This window comes from Heptranchias perlo, chromosome 28 (genome assembly GCF_035084215.1).
Source record: "Heptranchias perlo isolate sHepPer1 chromosome 28, sHepPer1.hap1, whole genome shotgun sequence".
NCBI lineage: Eukaryota > Metazoa > Chordata > Chondrichthyes > Hexanchiformes > Hexanchidae > Heptranchias > Heptranchias perlo.
Window position 1 is genome coordinate 12,354,996 of NC_090352.1, and position 18,900 is coordinate 12,373,895.

The 18,900-nt window shown below is 43.5% G+C and overlaps 1 protein-coding gene across 1 annotated transcript in view; it reads left to right on the plus strand.

Moving 5' to 3' along the window:
- Positions 1–828: 828 nt before the first annotated feature.
- fkbp6 (FKBP prolyl isomerase 6) overlaps positions 829–18,900 on the plus strand; it is a 53,556-nt gene continuing 35,484 nt past the window's right edge. The window contains exons 1-3 of the mRNA XM_068008054.1: positions 829–879; positions 15,667–15,807; positions 16,998–17,115. Of these exons, the coding sequence (XP_067864155.1) occupies positions 15,772–15,807; positions 16,998–17,115 (154 nt within the window). The 5' untranslated portion in view covers positions 829–879; positions 15,667–15,771. The remainder of the gene's footprint in view (positions 880–15,666; positions 15,808–16,997; positions 17,116–18,900) is intronic.

Sequence of the window (18,900 nt, forward strand, 5' to 3'; positions counted from 1 at the left end):
ATTGAAATGGAGGGTGTGAATTTAAACTTTAAAATCTTTTTTTCTGTTCATTTCTATTATGTTCTTGCATTTTTTCTTTGAATGGTGAATGCTGATGATATCATCAGGGGTTACTGAGAGTCTATCGAAGGTACTGAGGCAGTCTGTAAAGCAACTGTGCACTGTGTCTCTCCATAAATTTCCCATCCTTAACTAAGTTACCCCCTCCATCTCCTATCTTTCACTGTGATTCCCCCCCTATCTGTACTCTTTCACCGTCTTCATCCATCTCCTATCCTGTGATTCTCACTCCATCTCCCATCATTCACTGTGTCTCTTCATCCATCTCCCATCCATCACAGTGCCTCTTCCTTGCTCTCTGATCCTTCACCGTCTCTCTTCCAATCCTTCAGTGAGCAGAGGAAATTTTCCCCCATTGTGTCAAGCCATCGGATGGGTATTGGCATCATAAAGAATCTTCTCTCAGCCATCTTCTGTTAATTTACCATTGATTACATGACCACCATCACTGATTACAGTGTAAAATTAAAATAATTGCAGTCTTCAGGGAAGGGAGCTGTCACTTAAAGAAAATCTGACAATGTGATCAGTTTATTTGTGTAATGAATAACGAGCAGTGCTCATGCTGAGCCCTAGAAGGCACTGTGCTGTTGTGCACTTCTGACCTCAAGTTCAAAGGTTATGGTGTTTTAATAGTTTTTAAATCTAAGTGGTTTCTCCCTACATAAAACATTATGTTGCAGATTCTAGGGTTTTTTTGGTACTCAGACTAAACTGTTCTATTTTTCATTTAAGAAAAAACTTCCCAAATAGACTGCCCAATAGAAATGCAGCAGATGGTCACATGTAGGAGGTGGAGAGTCATGAGAGAGATTGAAGGTGAGATATGTGTTTTTGCAGGAAAAACATCTGTTCAAATATGATATTTTACCTTTGCCAGTTTCAATTAATATTTAAACATTTTTATTGCAGTTTATGCTGTGAAGTAAGCTCTCAATTATGGTTCTGTGATTTATTAGAATGTTAATAGAAGTTTGCAGTATGGGAGGAGGTCACTTGGCCATTGTGTTTGCATTGGCCCTTTAGAGCAACTCATGAATGTGTGATAAGTGAGCTGTGGTCAGTTCCCCTGTGTGTTGAGAAGGTGCTCTTGATACAGGACTGGCCAATTCTTGGGGGAGAGAAACCAGTGCATGCTGGGAATGTTCCAGAAGTCTCTTTTGAAACTGAAATCACTTTAAAGCTATGCAGACCTTGGTGTAGTTTTGTGACTGGAGCTCTTGCTCATTAATTGCGGACAAAAAACTTGTAGTGCTCTTCCTCTCATTGAGCACATGACTTTCATCACACAATCATGTCATGGCATGAAGACTTTGGGGGCAGGTGGGTGGAGGGGTAGGGTGAGGTAGGGAGGTGGGGGAATGTAGTTTGTTTGCTTGATGATTCCTGCTCTACAGCATTGCCTCAAACTGGATAAAATTATTCACCAAAATGCTAAGAGATCAAGAGTAATGACACAGTTAGGTTCAGAGATGGTTGGAGCTATACTGTCATTGAGTCATACTGACTAAAGGTCTGGCTTGTAGGATTCTGGCATCATTTATAATCATAAGAAATAAGAGCAGGAGTAGGCCGTATGGCCCCTTGAGCCTGCTCTTCCATTCAATAGGATCAAGGCTGATCTTTGACCTCAACTCCACTTTCCTGCCCAATCCCCATGTCCCTTGATTCCTTTAGAGTCCAAAAATCTATCTATCTATCTTAGCCTTGAACATACTCACCGGCTGAGTATCCACAGCCCCCTGGGATAGAGAATTCCAAATATTCACCACCCTCTAAGTGAAGAGATTTCTCCCCATCTCAGTCTTGAATGACTGACCCCTTACCTTGCAATTATGCCCCCTAGTTCTAGACTCTCCTGCCAGGGAAAACATCCTCTCAGCATCTATCCTGTCAAGCCCTCTTAGAATCTTACATGTTTCCATGAGATTACCTCTCATTCTTCTAAACTCCAGAAAGTATCGGCCCATTTTACTCGATCTCTCCTCATAAGACAACTCTCTCATCCCAGGAATCAATCCAGTGAATCTTTGTTGCACCTCCTCCTAAGGCAAGTATATCTTTCCTTTGATAAGGAGACCAAAACTGTACGCAGTATTCCAGGTGTGGTCTCACCAAAGTCCTATATAATTGTACTCCAACCCCCTTGCAATAAAGGCCAACATGCCATTTGCCTTCCTAATTGCTTGCTGTACCTGCATGTTAACTTTGTGTTTCATGTACAAGGGCACCCACATTCCTCTGAACACCAACATTTAATAGTTTCTCACCATTTTAAAAAGTATTCAATTTTTCTATTCTTCCTACCAAAGTGAATAACCTCACATTTCCCCACATTATACTCCATCTGCCACCTTCTTGTCCACTCACGTAACCTGTCTATATCCCTTTGCAGACTCTGTGTCCTCCTCATAGCTTACTTTTCCACTTTGTGTCGTCAACAAACTTGGATACGTTACACTTGGTCCCTTCATCTAAGTCATTAATATAGATTGTAAATAGCTGAGGCCCAAGCACTGATCCCTGCGGCACCCCACTAGTTACAACCTGCCAAACTGAAAATGTCCCGTTTATTCCTACTCTCTGTTTTCTGTCTGTTAACTAATCCTCAATCCATGCCAATATATTACCCCCCAACCCCATGAGCCTTAATCTTGTGTAACAATCTCTCATGTGGCACCTTATCGAATGCCTTTTGAAAATCCAAATATATTACATCCACTGTTTCTCCCTTATTTACCCTGCTAGTTGCACCCTCAAAAAACTCTAATAAATTTGTCAAACATAGTTTCCTTTCATAAAACCACGTTGACTCTGTCTAATCATATTATGATTTTCTATGTGCCCTGTTACTACGTCCTTAATAATAGATTCCAGCATTTTCCCTAGTACCAATGTCAGGCTAACTGACCTATAGTTCCCTGTTTTCTCTCTCCCTCCTTTCTTGAATAGAGGTGTTATATTTGCTACCTTCCAATCCACTGGGACAGTTCTAGAATCTAGGGAATTTTGGAAGATCAAAGCCAATGCATCCACTATTTCTTCAGCTACCTCTTTTAGAACCCTAGGATGTAGGCCATCAGGTCCAGGGGATTTGTTGGCTTTTAGTCCCATTAAATTTTCTAATACTCTTTTCTTTAATCTTAATCACTTTAAGTTCCTCTCTTTCGTGAGACCCTTGGTTCCCCACTATTTTGTATGCTTTTTGTGTCTTCTACTGTGAAGACAGATATAAAATATTTGTTTAACGTCTCTGCCATTTCCTTATCACCCATTGTAATTTCTCCTGTCTCTGCTTCTAAGGGACCCATGTTTACTTTCGCTAATCTCTTCCTTTTTATTTACTTGTAGAAGCTCTCACAATCTGTTTTTATATTTCTTGCTAGTTTAATCTCATATTCAATTTTCTCCCTCTTTATCAATTTTTTGGTTATCCTTCACTGATTTCTAAAACCCTCTCAACCCTCAGGCTTATTATTTTTGGCAACATTGTAAGTCCTTTTTAATCTAATACTATCCTTAACTTCTCTTGAAGTGAAAGCAATGAGGTCAAAACAGCACTTTAGTGTGATCAATAAATAGGAACCCACCTCAGTGGTATGTTTTCAAATACCTTCCAGAATCAGACAGGCATATCTGTTGAGATTCAGGAGGAACTGGGTGATACAGGGATTAACACTGTCTTTCCGTACTCGAGCCTGGACTGACTGGCCACAGCTCCTCTCTCTGCTGGTTAAGATTTGAAGTGAAATATATCTGACTCCGTCTCCCCTAGTTCCTACTAGGCCGAGACCCACATCAGAAAACTGCTCACAGTTCAGTGCAAATTATCAGTCTGACTCGGTGTGAGAGACAAGAATGGCAGACCGCATCAGCAGGGCATGCTCTTCTGTGCTGGGGTTAAGGTACTTTGGTAGTGGCACGATAGGGGGAGCTTTAACTGATGTCTAACCTATGTTGTGCCTGACCTGGGCGTGCTTGATGCTGACAGTGGGTGCAAAAAGTGGGAAAATATACATTTAATATAAATCTGCTGAATTTTGTTTTTAAGGTGAGAGATTTTAATCTTTCCTTTAGTGGACACGAGCATTCAAACTGTTTATGAACATTACTTGCCAAACTGAAAGCACATTAATGTCAGCTTGGCTTTTAGTGACAGCACTCTCTCTAATGAATCACAAGGTTGTGAGTTCAAGCCTCACTCCATGATTTGAGCACATAGTCTAAGTGTAGTACAGTGGGAGGTGCCATCTTTTGGCTGAGATGTTAAACCAAGGCCCTCTCTCTGTCTGTCTGTGTACAGGTGGATGTAAAAAATCCCACCCCACTATCTGAAGAAGAGTAGGGAGTTCTGGTCATTTATCACATTTGCCTGTGCGTTTGTTTACATAACACTTCAAAAATACTTTACTGATCATGAAATGCTTTTGGATGTTTTGTGGATATGAAAGGCAGTATATAAATTCTCTTTCCTCCAAAATATATGTGGAGAACCTAAGTTCATGAGCTGAATATGTAGTTTGGAGTTAGAAGGTGCAGACCCAAAATACAACTCCATCTGACTTCTCAACCCCCTCACCCCCCACCCCCAGGGCTATGATCATATAGGTGAAATCCCTGTGGGACAGGGGCCAATCTGAAAAGGTAATACAAAACTCGCTTTGGAGTTTGGAAAACACCAAACCATGTGGAGCCCTTCCTGTAGGCCCAGTCCAGTGTGCACACTAATTGCCTCAGTAAGGAAAGAAATAACTTGTATTTCTAAAGTACCTTTCATGACCTCAGGACGTCTGTAATATAAGAAACGTGGCAGCCAATTTGCGCACAGCAAGGTCCCACAAACAGCATGAGAAAGTGACTAGATAATCTACTTTCTTTTAGTGTTTAGATGTTAGTTGAGGGATAAATATTGGCCAGGGCCCTGCTCTTCAAATAGTGCCATGGGATCTTTTACACACACCTGAGAGGGCCGACGGGACCTCGATTTTAATGTCTTATCTGAAAGACAGCACCTCTGACAGTGCAGCACTACCTCAATACTGCACTGAAATGCCAGCCTAGATTATGTGCTGAAGTCTCTGGAGTGAGACTTGAACCACAACCTTCTGACTCAACCTATGCTGGAAGATGCATGTATGTGGACATTCGGTGAGGAGAGGATCAGACTTGACTGTGGTGATCTCTAGAGCTGAATAGTCTGCCATTGCTAATTGTCTAGGCTTGGGTGATGTACCAAAGGGCCTCCAGTGCCCATGATATTGTCCCCTGACAAGAATCAGCAGTGTAGGGGGGGAAAGTACAGATTTGAAGATTGCAAACCCTCAATCTATCTTCTATAAAAGGGATAAAGATATTGAATTTTTGGTCTCTGGCTGAAAGCTGAGCAGTGTGGAGAATATCAGAGGCCAAGAGGAATCATTTATATCTTTCCCCACTGGCTCTCAGCTAACATCATATGATATAAATAGTGTAAGAATTTCAGTGCACTGTAACTGTGGGCTGCCTGATGTGTACACAGTCTGTGTTTGTGGTCTGAGATCAGGAGCTGTGATCGAGCCACTTTAAACCTCTTCGATCCAACATGGGAAACTGCCACTGATAAGATAATTGTGAGTGAGTCCTCCATAGGGATGGGAATATTCCATCCTCAAATGGTTGATATCTATGTCAATCCCCAATAATCGGTGCGAGGAATGAACCAGGAAGGGGGGGGGGAGAAGGAAGTGTGCGAGGTTAAACTGGGGGGCGGGGGGGTCAGAGATGTACCTGAACATCTTGGGGAATTGAAGGAACGACAGTGCCTCTATGAACTGAACAATTAAGAAATTAGCATTTAGAGATGAGAGTCAGGAGTAGTAAATTCGAAACCTACACACAACAGGAGATGGTTCTAATCGTTATTGTACTTAATTACACCGACTTTGTATGAAAACCGTACAGGAGATAATTTAGGGTCTTGATGAAAGGCCACGTTCGTGAGGTAATGTATATAATAGGTTGCATTATACCATTAGCAGTAATTGGGGTGATTTTGCCCAGTTGGATCCCACCCACGAGTTAACCTGTTTTCTGGGAGAGCAACGTGAGAGAGGATGAGGCAATTCTGAAAGGAGAGCAAGCCATGTAGTGGCATTTCTAAAAACACTGTGTCCAGTACAAATAACGAAGGCTCTACGTTACCATCCCCTAGTTATGCTATTGTTTAACTAGGTATTGGGCAGTAAAAGCACACTCGGTAATAGGAAGGGCGAGGTCAGCTTACAGGAGTGATCGGAGAAAATCTAAGGGATTATCTAGTGTAGGTCAGTGAAATTTGTTACATGATGTTTAGCAGCCAACATGACGTTGTGCGTAACCTAATCTACTGTTCAGCTGCTGCTTATAGGGAAGTGGTCCAAATAAGCTTATTCTGGGGTCAATTGCTGAGGGAGGTTTCTGTAGATTGGCAACTGTTTGTAAAACCCCTGCTCCTGTCCTTGCAGAGAGGCCAGTCAGATAACCCAGCAGGACTTGGCTGGCTTCTTTCTCTTTGTGATCCTTAAAGTGGGAAGTCTGAAGCGTCATAGATGCAGGGCCATATAGTGACTAAAGCCTTGTTCTATAGGCTTCTGTTACATACAAATGAGTCAGTGCAATCATCCACCTCTGCTAAACCTTCTACTGCATACACAATTGCATTTTCACTTGGAAAACATGACACCCAAATGACAGTAATATTACGTGATCAAATATCATACAGTCAGTGCTGCAATATGTCAGAGCACAGACTGGGTCACATGGAGACGGCTCTTCAGCCCACTTGATCTTATCCATTCAGAATACTAACCCTACCAATTTCCCAATGCAGCATCTAGCATCGCAAGATGGCACCAGTGGTAGCACCATGGGGTGTTACGATAGCCCCTTGATCCTGCCCCCCATCGACAGTGGGGGGGGGGGGCAATCAGAGGGCAGGATCTACCGCACAAGAATGGAGGGAAATCAGGGCAATCCTTGCTCACATTTTTCAGTGGCCAATTAGAAAGCAGGATCGGTTGAGGCTGAGGAGCGGCTCATCTGCTCTGTTGATCTGTGGAATGATGCATGACCAAGAGGAGGGGGGTGGGGTCCTCATGTACCTGGTTTTAGTTCGCCACGACCAAGAGGAGGGGGGTGGGGTCCTCATGTACCTGGTTTTAGTTCGCCACGACCAAGAGGAGGGGAGCGGGGATTTAGAGATTCCTTAAGACACAAACTGATTTTTAAGATTTCTTTTTAATCCGCTCATAGTCCTGTGTCCTGGAAGGTGTTCACTATTGAGGTTAAGTGTTTCAAAAACAGAATAGAAAACGATAAAAGTGCAACTGCTGGAAATCTGAAATAAAACAGAAAATGCTGAAAATAGACAGGTTCCAAAAGAGGTTAATGTTTCTTGTGTTCTGATTAGAGTTGCCAACTTTGGTTAGACGTATTCCTAGAGATTTCATCACCTGACGCCCCGTCTCCAACTGCCCCGCCCAAACGGCCTTGTTTCCCACCTCCAATATTTTTATAACTTTCAATTTTCTTCGAACGCTTTATTAAAATTGTACTTTTTTAAAAGTCCCTATGATTTTATTTCCTGGGTTGCCTGCCATAGTGTCCAGGAGATTAATCTTCAATTCCTGAAGGGTTGGCAATCCTAGTTCCGATGATGTGTCCCCATGTGAAATGCTGACCTGTTGTGTCTCTCCAGATACTGATAAACCTGCTGTGTATTGACAGTATTTTCTGGGGTTTTTTGCATCAGAATCACTCCTAACCCAGCTCCTTTCTGGGTCGGACTTGGGGCTGATCGCATTAACTAACACAGCAAAAAATACCTAATGGGAAGAATATTCAGGGTTCATGGAAGGTGAGCAAAACAGTCACCAACAGTACTTTCTGTGAACATTAAAATGGTTCCATTCCCGCTCGCTGGGCTGGTGACTAATATCACCTAATTAGGAGAAACAGTTGCTAATGTGCATTTCAAAAGGAGATTGGAGCTAATCAAATTTTCTTGGTTGATGAGAAAGAATATCGTAATCCTACAGGAAATAAATGCTGATCCGTTCATTGTTCAGCACAAGCAAATGATGCCAAGTAATATCACTTAATTAGGAGGCATTGTCAATCTAGAAGCTTCTTTACTGCACTTCAATGAGAGGTTTCCAGCTAATCTCCCATATTGATTGAAATGCAAATACAGGTTATTGGAAAAGGTCATTTTTGGAAGGATTCCCTGAGAAAGTCTTCACTGCAGAATTCTGCCATTGTCTGTTTCATGAAGAGCAATTGGCTGTTACAAGTCAGAGCAGAGGTAATCAAGATTGTCTCTGGGGTTAGTATAATAGTGCTCGTTTATAAATACTGCACTCCTAGAATTTGCTGTCTATTGACACGGGAGCAACTTGGGTTCTGATGGTTTCAAAAATCATAGCTGTAATGAAATTAAGTGTGTGTGTGATGACCGTCTTAGAAAATGTAACATTATTCCACTCTCCTGCCAGCCACAATACCATACATAATCTCAGGTCATGTACAGGACAGAATCGTAATGAGCTCAGTGACAATCTCAAAAGCAAAACACTGTGGATGCTAGAAATCTGAAATAAAAACATGAAATGCTGGAAAAGATCAGCAAGTGAGGCAGCATCGGTGGAGGGAGAAACAGTTAACGTTCCAGTTCTAACTCAAGGTCTTCGACCTGAAACGTTAACTCTGTTTCTTTCTCCACAGATGCTGCCTCACTTGCTGAGCTTTTCCAGCATTTTCTGAGTTTATTTCAGTGACAATCTCCCTCTGCATTACCTGATAATGTATCTCTAACACTAGTGAAAACCTGTCTCTTGCATTACCTGGTTATGTATCTAGCCCCAGTATAGACCAGCCCCTTGCATCACCTGATAATGTGCATCTAGCCCGGTGACTATCTGTCTCCTATATTGCCTCACAACAAACCTTTCTCCACCTGAGTGACATCCAATCCCACAGGCTCTTTAAATGAGGTGAAGTTGGTAGCAGGAGCAGGGATTTTTTTTTTCACGGCCAAGTTCCAATACTGGGTCTGGGGTGTGGCACTGCCCTGTAGCAATAGTCCCTCTATTTTGTAGAAGTGGCCTGTGATTATATTTCTTCTAAACTGAGAATCTCGCCCACAGAATCGATTTTAAAGAGACACTCACACCATCTTGTCCCCATTAAAGAGGAAGTCACACCACACCACAAAATAACTGATAAACTTGTAGATCCTTTGTTTTCTTGTGACTTTTGTGTTCCTTGAGTAAGGGATATCAGTGCTGGGCATGAAACCCTTTCCAATTTGGGTGCCAAGTGTCAGCATCAAGTACTCCCAGGTCAAGTGGAGCATGATTAGATGCCACACCCCAGACCAAGTATTGGAACTTGGCCGTGAAAAAAAAAATCCCTGCTCCTGAGTAAAATTCTTCTACACCACCTTAGAAGAGTGCTGCTAACTGCACCACTAATATTTTTCCATTTCCCGTTGCCTTGAATGGGATTGTCTATGGATAGAGACTGCCCGGTTTCACATGGGACCTTTACAGGCAGCAGCCAGAAGAGATTTTAACCCTTCACTCTGGGCTGGATTTAAACTGAGGCCCCACAGGTGAACCCATATTCAAAATAGACCATTACAGACTGTGTGTACAGATGACATCACTGGGATACTGGTGTAGAACAGTTACTCAATGTGACTGGGAAGTGAAGCTGAATTAACACTTGCAATTCTTGCTGCAGATCCATTAGTCTCACAGACAAGATAATTATGGATGAGAGAGGCCATTCCACCCATCTTTGTTCATCCTTCCAAAATGACGCTTAAGCCCCCCTCACCCGCATTGCAGCATCCAGTTGCTTCTTAAATGATTCCAGGGTTTTTCATCTCCACCACTCTGTCCTGGAGTCTATTCCATGTGTGAAGATAAACTTCTTTCTTTTATCAGTTTAAATTTACCTTTTACCAGTTTGAACCTGTGTTCCCCTAGTTCTACTCCTTCAGTTTAAAGTAATATTCTGAGTTAACTTTTTCTATGCCCATAGCAATCTTTTATACCTCTGTACGATCACCTCTCAGGCACCTCCTTTTCAAGCCCAAGTTTCTCAAGTCTTTCTTCATAACTCAGACCCTGACACCAGGGCTCAGTCTCGTGGCTCTTCTCTGCACTGCCTCCAGTCGTTGAATGTCTCCCTTGTGTCTGACTGACCAGAACTGGATTCAGTACTCAAGGTGTGGTCTGACCACATCACTATACAATTTGCTCGTAATTTCCACAGCCTTCCTAGTTTAGCATCATCTACAAATTTGACCGGTTTGCGTTGAATTTCTGAATCCAAGTCACTGATATAAATTAGAAACAGTAGTGGTCCCGACATCAATCCCAGGGCATCGTGTTCAGTACTCTTCCCCTCCCCCACCCGACATAACTCCTCTAACAGGGGCCTGTTGCTTTCTACCTTTCAGCCAATTTCTTATCCATACTTGTTTTACCTTGAATCCTCTTAACTAATAGTCTTTTGTGTGGAACTTTGTCAAATGCCTTCCAGAAGTCTATTTACAATACATCATGGAGCTCACCACAGTTTACTTGGGATGTCAGTTGAAGGAGGCTGGTCAAGCAGGATATTCCTTCTTCTGAATCCATGTTGATTGTAGTTTAGTAATTTATTATTGTACCAATGTTTTACTATTCATTTTGGTGAAGCTGATCCTCCCTGCAGGATTTGTAGAGGTCATTTTCTTTATTTGACTTATGATTTGTTTAGGGCCTTGCTTGTTTGGACTGAGCTATCTGGTTTTATGTATGTATTTGTATTTATCCTGCATGCCCCATTATGCCTTAATGGTGTTTCATTTGTTCTGCACTAAAGTTGAACAACTTCCTCAATCAATTTGCTTGAGTTCCTTGGTTTTATTGAAAGTGGCCCTTTTTAAGTTAGATATCCAGCTCCTGGTCTTCGGTGTTTTTGAATCCCATCGCATGTAGATCTTAATTGTTATGTGGTTGCTGTCCTGCCAAAGGTGCCACAACTCCCATCTTCTGTATGCTGTCCAGCAGTATTAATACCAGGTCGAGATGGACACTGCATCTTGTAGCTTCTCTGATGCACTGTTGGGATCACTAGTATCCCAGCTTTGACACCACATCACTTGGCTTTTCCCAGTTTATATTAGGTTGATTGAAGTTGCCCATTAAAATAACTTTCCTGTCCTCACATACCTTTCCTATCTCTTCATAGATTGGACACTCCTCCTTGTAATGAATTGCATACCATGATGTTGGCTTGGATTTTTTTCGTACTAGAGATATTTAACCAGAATAGTTCATTGTGTAGCTTTTATCTCACATAGAGAACAACTTCATTTGCCTCTCAGATGTCCCTGATATATATGGCTGCTCTACCTCCTTTTCATCCACTCTTTTCTGAACACTATACCACTGCAGTTATATTCAATCCTTTTCTCTGGAGTTAGGAACATGCGAACATAAGAACAGGAGTAGGCCATTCAGCCCTCGAGCTTTCTCCGCCATTCAATTAGATCATTGCTGATCTGTACCTCAACTCCATTTACCTGCCTTTGACCTATATGCCTTGATACCCGTACCTAACAAAATATATCGACCTCAGTCTTGAGAGCTCCAATTGTCCTAGCATCCATGGTCTTTTGGGGGAGGAGTTCCAGATTTCTGCTACCCTTTGTGTGAGTTAGCCATGTTTCTGATATCTATTGCTGATTATTTAACTTCTTGGCACAATAAGCCTGGTTACCTTGTTTTAGCCAGTGCCCCAATTTTATATCACCAGCACTTATTGTTCAAGTATCAAAAAAAGAATATTTCCAAACCTAATATTAGGCTTTTAATTTGTAAAATGATACAGATAGAGAAACCCCTTTTTCAAAGGCTAATGTCCAATTCCATGCTGGTTCAGTAGGCAGTTGCACGTACTGTGGTACTGAGCCACATGACCAGGCAGGTCTCCAGTTCAACCCCTAGTCTATGCTGAATTAGTTGGGGTGTTATAATTAGCCTCTGTGCCCCTGGGTCAGGAAGGGGAAACTGCTCCTCATCACAATCGGAACTGCTGCTGGAAAGTGTGTGTGGACATTGGGAAAGGACAGGATCAGGTCCAGCTGTGAAAAAGCCTCTCCCCTTCCCCCCCCCCCCCCCCCCGGGCCCAATCCTCAGTCAAACTCACTGACTGGTGACACTAGGGTGGCAAAGAATGGCCGGTTGGCTGGGGTGCCAGAGGGTGACTGTCACCTGTAGCGCCATAGACCAGGAGAACAGAGACAATTATAGTGGAAGCAGAGATAAAAATTCCTTTGTCTGGTATTGTATCTGCATACCTATATCGATCAAACGTCTGGGTGAGAATTGATCACACTGCAACCTGTTTAATCTGACATATCTCCTCAGTCTCACCTTTTGGGAACAGATTATTAATACATTCAGAAACTTAGATTCTGTGACTCCGAGTCATTAACGAGTGATCAATGAGGCTGGGTCTGGAACACAAGGTCTCTGTGGACTACTGGCAGAGACTGGCGATGAATAACTAAGCTGTTTTGAAGCGAGGCTTTTTTGAACGGAAATTGATTGCCATTGAAAATGAATGGGGCGAAAATTCATAGCCGCTACCTTTATTGTTGTTCAGTGAGTTGCCGATATTAAATGTTATTGCCAGTCTCTTGACGTCTCCTGCAGTGCTGCTCTGACACTGTTTGCTGGGAGTTGCACAAGAGTGGCCAGTCGATAACTTTCCCTTAAGCTGTTTGATATTGGCAGGATGCCAGGAGACTGGCAGTGGTGACCCATGATCTATGCCAACCAGTCTCCCAATTTTTGTTTGTAGTGTGTCACTGTTCCTATTGGGCCAGTTGAAGAGCCAATACGACATGTTTTGTGATGCCAAAGGGCAGCTCTGAGGACTTGTGAAAAGTCGAGGACCAGTCATTCTCAGGTGTGTAGTCCACTCCTGTACATTGATAGTCTACAGTCGGCAGCAGGTGCACTGCTTTCTTGCCCTCGTTGGCGCACTTAACAGTGTGCAAACACGCTTAGGGTTCCCCTCTTTTCTCGAGTCCTAAGCTGGACCAAGATGGGGAGCAGCTGTGACATCCACCTTTCAAAACCTTAACCCGTAAGGCCACATCGCAAGGCACAAATCCTCTGCGATAGTCGTCGTGAAGTTAACTCTTTCCTAGGCTTACTGTTTCATTACACATAGGACAAGTGGAAATCCTACGCCAATATCTGCTCATTGCCTGGTCAGATATCTCTCCAACCTGCTTAAGTTGATGCTAGTCGCTGTTCCTGGTCTTAAGGTCCCTGAATACTGCTGGTGAATAGTGCAGTACAGCAGTGGCAGTGATTGCATACTCACCTGTCCTCCCACTCCTTGGCTAACTCAGTGCAGTGAAGGAACTCTTCCCTCCCTGTTGCTTTTCCTCCCTGCCACAGACAACCAGGAGCCCCGAACAACTCTTAAAACTGAGATTCAGTGATGGATCTTCTAGTCCAGTGCTTTTCAATTGGCTAGAATCCCCAGTACTCTCATGCTTAAAGTCAGGAATGCTCCAACACCCTGCACCTTGGAGTGAAAGGAAGTGGGTCTGGGCACATGATTTCTCACATGGTGAGCTTGCAGTTTGCCACCCTAGGCAGATGCCGTGTAGGCCCACGTTACAGCCCTTTCACCTCCGCTATGGTTACTGGGAAGCTGTACCTCCTAATAGTATTCTATTGCTTTCATTGGACAGTGAGGAGGAAAGGGGACAGCACTGAATTACAGCTGGCCATGGAGGTACAGAAACACACTAACAACAGTGCTGCAGGTGACTATGCGATGGGCTGTACATGGCCTCGAGGTTGTGTAATGAGGAGTGCTGTGCTGGAAGACGGGGAATTCAGTGCAGCAACTACAAGGCTGCTCAGTAGAAATAGATTTTGTCCAAAGAACCAGAAAAGTAACAATTTACCTCTGGGACAAACTGAAGTCATCTCTTAAAAGCTCACTGTGCCCCCTTGGGAAGAGTTTTGGCCAATAACCTCTCATATTCATTTACTTTCCAATGAAAGTTTAATGCACAAAAAGCAATAAGATGAAGAACACATCCAGTGTCATTACCTGACAGATCAGAAAGTGCTTTGTAATTTAGCTTTTAGATGAAGATTACTGCTACAAAAATGCCCTAAAGTAAAACATTAAAAGGTCGCTTTCAGTAAGAAATGAACCACTAAGCATCAGTAATGTAGGAACCTATATCAACAGACCCTGGGCCAGATTAGATTTTGATATTGAAATGCATTTAAATGCAGTGTATTACCATCTGTACCGTTTTACACTTGGATATGTTGGAGCAAGAGTGAGATAGGAATTCATAAATGGAAAGCAACTGCAGGCAGAAATTACATCAGGGCTTAAGAGTAGAGGTAATGCTATCAAAATGGCAGGCTTTGTGGTACTGAGCTTTTGTTAGTAGAGATGGGAATTTGATTTGAAGAGGATATAAGCTTTGTTTTACTGTATTTTATCCAAACTCGGGCAATTTTTTACTTCTGTTTTGTATATTCCTGGTTTCCCTGTAATCAAATATTTCACAGCTCAGAGATTCAGGCCTAGTGCTGTCAGGCAAAGCCTCGTAGCAGTTTGATAGATGCTGATACCACATACCCGAGATCCAGACTGGAGCAAGGGTAATGATATGCTCCAGCTGTCTTTTTTAATTTAGTTTGGTGCCAAATATTAATTGAAAGAAATAAAAATGACTGAGAAATACAGAATGGGGAAACAATAAAAAACAAAGTGGAGATTTTCTAAGCCGGGAGATCAGAGATATGTACGGTAATACAGGCCCTGAAAGGAGCAGTTTGAGCAGTGAGCCCACTTCTCCTGTTGTGACCATATATAAATTGCATTGTCCTGACCCGAAGATTGGACCTTGAGGTGATCTGATTGAAGTTTTCAGGATTATGAAGAGAATCGCCACAGTTGATTAAGGCAAACTGTTCACTGTGGTGAAGGGTTCGAATACTAGAGGATCCAAGTTAGAAATTAAAAGTAAGAAATGGAAGTGTTATCTTCTCACCCAAAAGATAATTGAGTTGTGGAATGAGTTACCAGGAAGGCTATATGGCCTTAAATGGGCTTGAGGCAATTGGATGTGTTTCTGGAGAGAGAAGGGATTGAGGGAAATAGTGAGAAGGGCAGTAGTTGGGATTGATCTATGAATGCTGGGCAGGCTTGTTACATCTAATTTTCTGTTCCAGAAGTTCGAGTTTTCTCAACTTATTTAATTTCCTGTGAGCAGTGAATAATTAAAGGGACAGTGTCCAAGAACTTGAAACACTGACTGTTGTCTCTGATCCCCTCATTCCAAATCCAAGAGTGAAATGAACCACAGTTTACCTTACTGTACCTGACTAGTCATACTCCAGAGATACCATTGACATCGTTCCACGAGGACTAGGGCCAAACATAAGTGAATTTAGATTCAGGTATGAATTCCAACATACATGTCAAATGCAACACTGCCAATTTAGTGGCAATTAATGTTCGAATTCTGCGCAATTTCTCCAGCAGACTTTCATCCACTGGAAGCTTCATACCGAGTGCCCAAACCCTTTCCATATAGGACTTATACAGCAGCAGGAGAAAGACCTTCGTCGTTCTGTCTGGGTTTTCGGAATGTACGGACCACCTCAAGATCCAATGGACCACCTGGTAATTTAATTGTTTCAAAAGGTCCGGCTAGCCAGCCAGCTACTTAACTTATAAATGTAGCTGGCATTTGGTCCCTGACCAGAGTTCTGTGAAGTCAGCAGTATAATTTGGGTCTGCTGTAAGCAGGTACCAATCTCAGACCATTGCCTGTAAGATCGCTGCACCCTGCTTTCCAGATTGAGCTTTGAATGGGGCTTGAAATAATGATTTTTTTCTCCTTTTGAAATGGTGTTTGGAGCTTTGCAGCGGGTAACTGCACCGTATGGTGTGTTTCTGGCCTGTTCCCGGTCTCTGCTCAGCTAACTGATTGCTCTGGGGCACTAGTATTGATTTCAATGCTAGTGTCAGCTGTGGCTTAGTGGGTAGCACTCTCGCCTTTGAGTCAGAAGGTTGTGGGTTCAATTCCCACTCCAGCGACTTGAGCACAAAATCTAGAGTGACACTCCAGTGCACTACTGAGGGAGTGCTGCACTGTCGGAGGTGCCGTCTTCCTGATGAGATGTTAACCAAGGCCCTGTCTGCCTTCCCATAAAAGATCCCAGGGCACTATTTCAAAAAGAGCAGGGGAGTTCTCCCTGGTGTCCTGGTCAATATTTATCCCTCAACTTTTTTTGAAAAAAATGCAGATTATCTGATCATTATCACATTACTGTTTGTGGGACCTCGCTGTGCACAAATTGGCTGCTGCGTTTCCTACATTACAACAGTGACTGCATTTCAAAAGTAATTCATTGGCTGTAAAGTGCTTTGGAACATCCTGAAGGCACTATACAAATGCAAGTCTGTCTTTCTTTCAATACCCCAGGGCTAAAGAAGGAAAAAATTGGTAAGTGTTCCTGATCCTTATCATCCAGTGACTCCTGTTCAGAGGGTGCACATGTATGGATGTTGGGTGAGAACAGGCTTGGGCTGCACTGTGATGCCTCCGTGGTTAAATACCCAACCCACACTGTATGATGCACATGGAGCATGGCCACTGTGGCAACATACCACATGGTAGCCAGTATGCCAGCGTGAGTCAGCACTTTCCGGAGAGGTGGGTGATTATTGAGGGATGAGGGTAGTGGAGGAGTGTTTTATTACAGGAGAGCCTTAGATGTGTTTTGGTCGAATGCTGACCGTAAATCTGACTCTGAATATTGTAGGTATACGGCACTTTTAAGCGATGTTTAATGTCTTTTTGATTTCAGAGTCCCTTCTACTACATGTCCCAGAGAATGAAAGATGTGACTGGAGATGGCGGTGTGTTAAAGGAGGTTCTCAGGCCTGGGTCGGGCTGTGTTATCCCTCCTACTGCATCGGTATCAGGTACGGTCAGCCAACGGGTGTCCAGAACAGATGCCAGTTTCAAGAAAGGGGCGGTCACATCATAGAATCAAGCAGCACAGAAGGAGGCCATTTGGCCCATTGTGCCTGTGCCGGCTCTTTGAAAGAGCTATCCAATTAGACCCACTCCCCTGCTCTTTCCCCATAGCCCTGTAAATTTTCCCTCTTCAAGTATTTATCCAATTCCCTTTTGAAAGTTATTATTGAATCTGCTTCCACCTCCTTTTTCAGGCAGTGCATTTCAGATCACAACTCACTGCGTTTTAAAAAAAAATTCTCAGCTCCCCCCTGGTTCTTTTGCCAATTACCTTAAATCTGTGACCTCTCGTTACTAATCCTCCTGCCAGTGGATACAGTTTCTTCGTATTTACTCTATCAAAACCCCTCATTGTAATGCCCCATACCTCTCCAGCACGTGGAGAGTTTCTACACAGAAACCAGGGCAAGGTCTAAAACACTTGCGGCCGTTGCCTTTTAATCCATTTCATCTACAAATTCCTAGTTCGGTCTCCCAATTCCCAGAGGAAACCCTGAGGTCAGTCAGTCTGGGGGAGTCGGAGGCTGGGAGGTACTTGCACAGCACTTGGGTTAGAGCGAGCCAGTGACGAGGAATGGTGCAGGGAGCCGCTGACCAGGGGCGGAAATTCGGATAAGGGGATCTTTATCATTACAAGTACAAATATGTTAGGTAAACTCTACCCTCACTGCAAGGGTCTCCCATTGGCGTTCTTCACACAGTTGCATTGTTTCCTTTTTTTTTCTGCCCAGTGATTGTCTTGTTACAGCTCCCATACTTACACACATGAGTGTTCTTCTTTTATCTTTTTAGCTGTCATCCTTCCCCCACCTCCGCCCTGCCATTTGGAAACTATAACTAAACTGCGTGGGCTGACCCAGGCAATTTTTTTCTCCAACAGGAGGCAGTCTCTAAGGTCGGCCCTATCAGGCCAGTCTAGACTGTAATGGGACTGTTTGAAGTAGCAGCTCCTTGGTAATGCAGGCAAGAAAACTGGAATCCTGCAAGAGGCAGTTGGAAGCTGAGATGGGGGATTGTAGGTGTCTACGGTGGAATGAGCTGGATGGGTCAAATGGCCTCTCTGAACCCGTGCTTCGTCAGCCTTGAGCTAAAGTGTGATGCATGTCTGCAGCTTTGGAGGAGCAGTAGCTTAGCATTGGGCGGATTTCTCATGAGCTGTGCAGACTTGCACAAGTTCAACTCTCTGTAGGTCAGGTTTCACACTAGCCAGAGACCATGTGGTTCAGTTGATAACAGCAATGAGCTGTGCAGACCAGAAAGTCCCAGATTCGAGTCCAGCAGGTGCTGCACTGGCTGATCTCCATGGGGTCTGTAGTTGCCCTCAGTGCCTCTTAGGAGAGGAAGGAAGAAAAAGATGTCCCATTGCTGCGATGGGTGCGTGTAGCAGGATCTGGGCTGTCTGGTATGAACGCGTGAAGTGGGAAATAGCAGGGTTACGTCTCATTTCATACAGTTAGGTTGTGCTGAGGGGGGATGGGACTGGAGGATGTCAATGAGACCAGGAAAGTCCCGGTTCGATCCTTGGGTTGAATTAGTTGATCTCTGCTGGGGCAGCACTCCAGTTTGCCTCAGTGTCCCAAAGGTAAGGAGGAAAAAAATTTGTCAACGTTCTGTCCTGATCATTATCCATCAGTTCTCCCTGAAGTTGCAGGGATCTGGGTGCCTGTACTATCGCTGCTTCACGTCCCTCTGGAGTGACTTTCATGGGCTTTGCCTGGCGGGAGATTTCC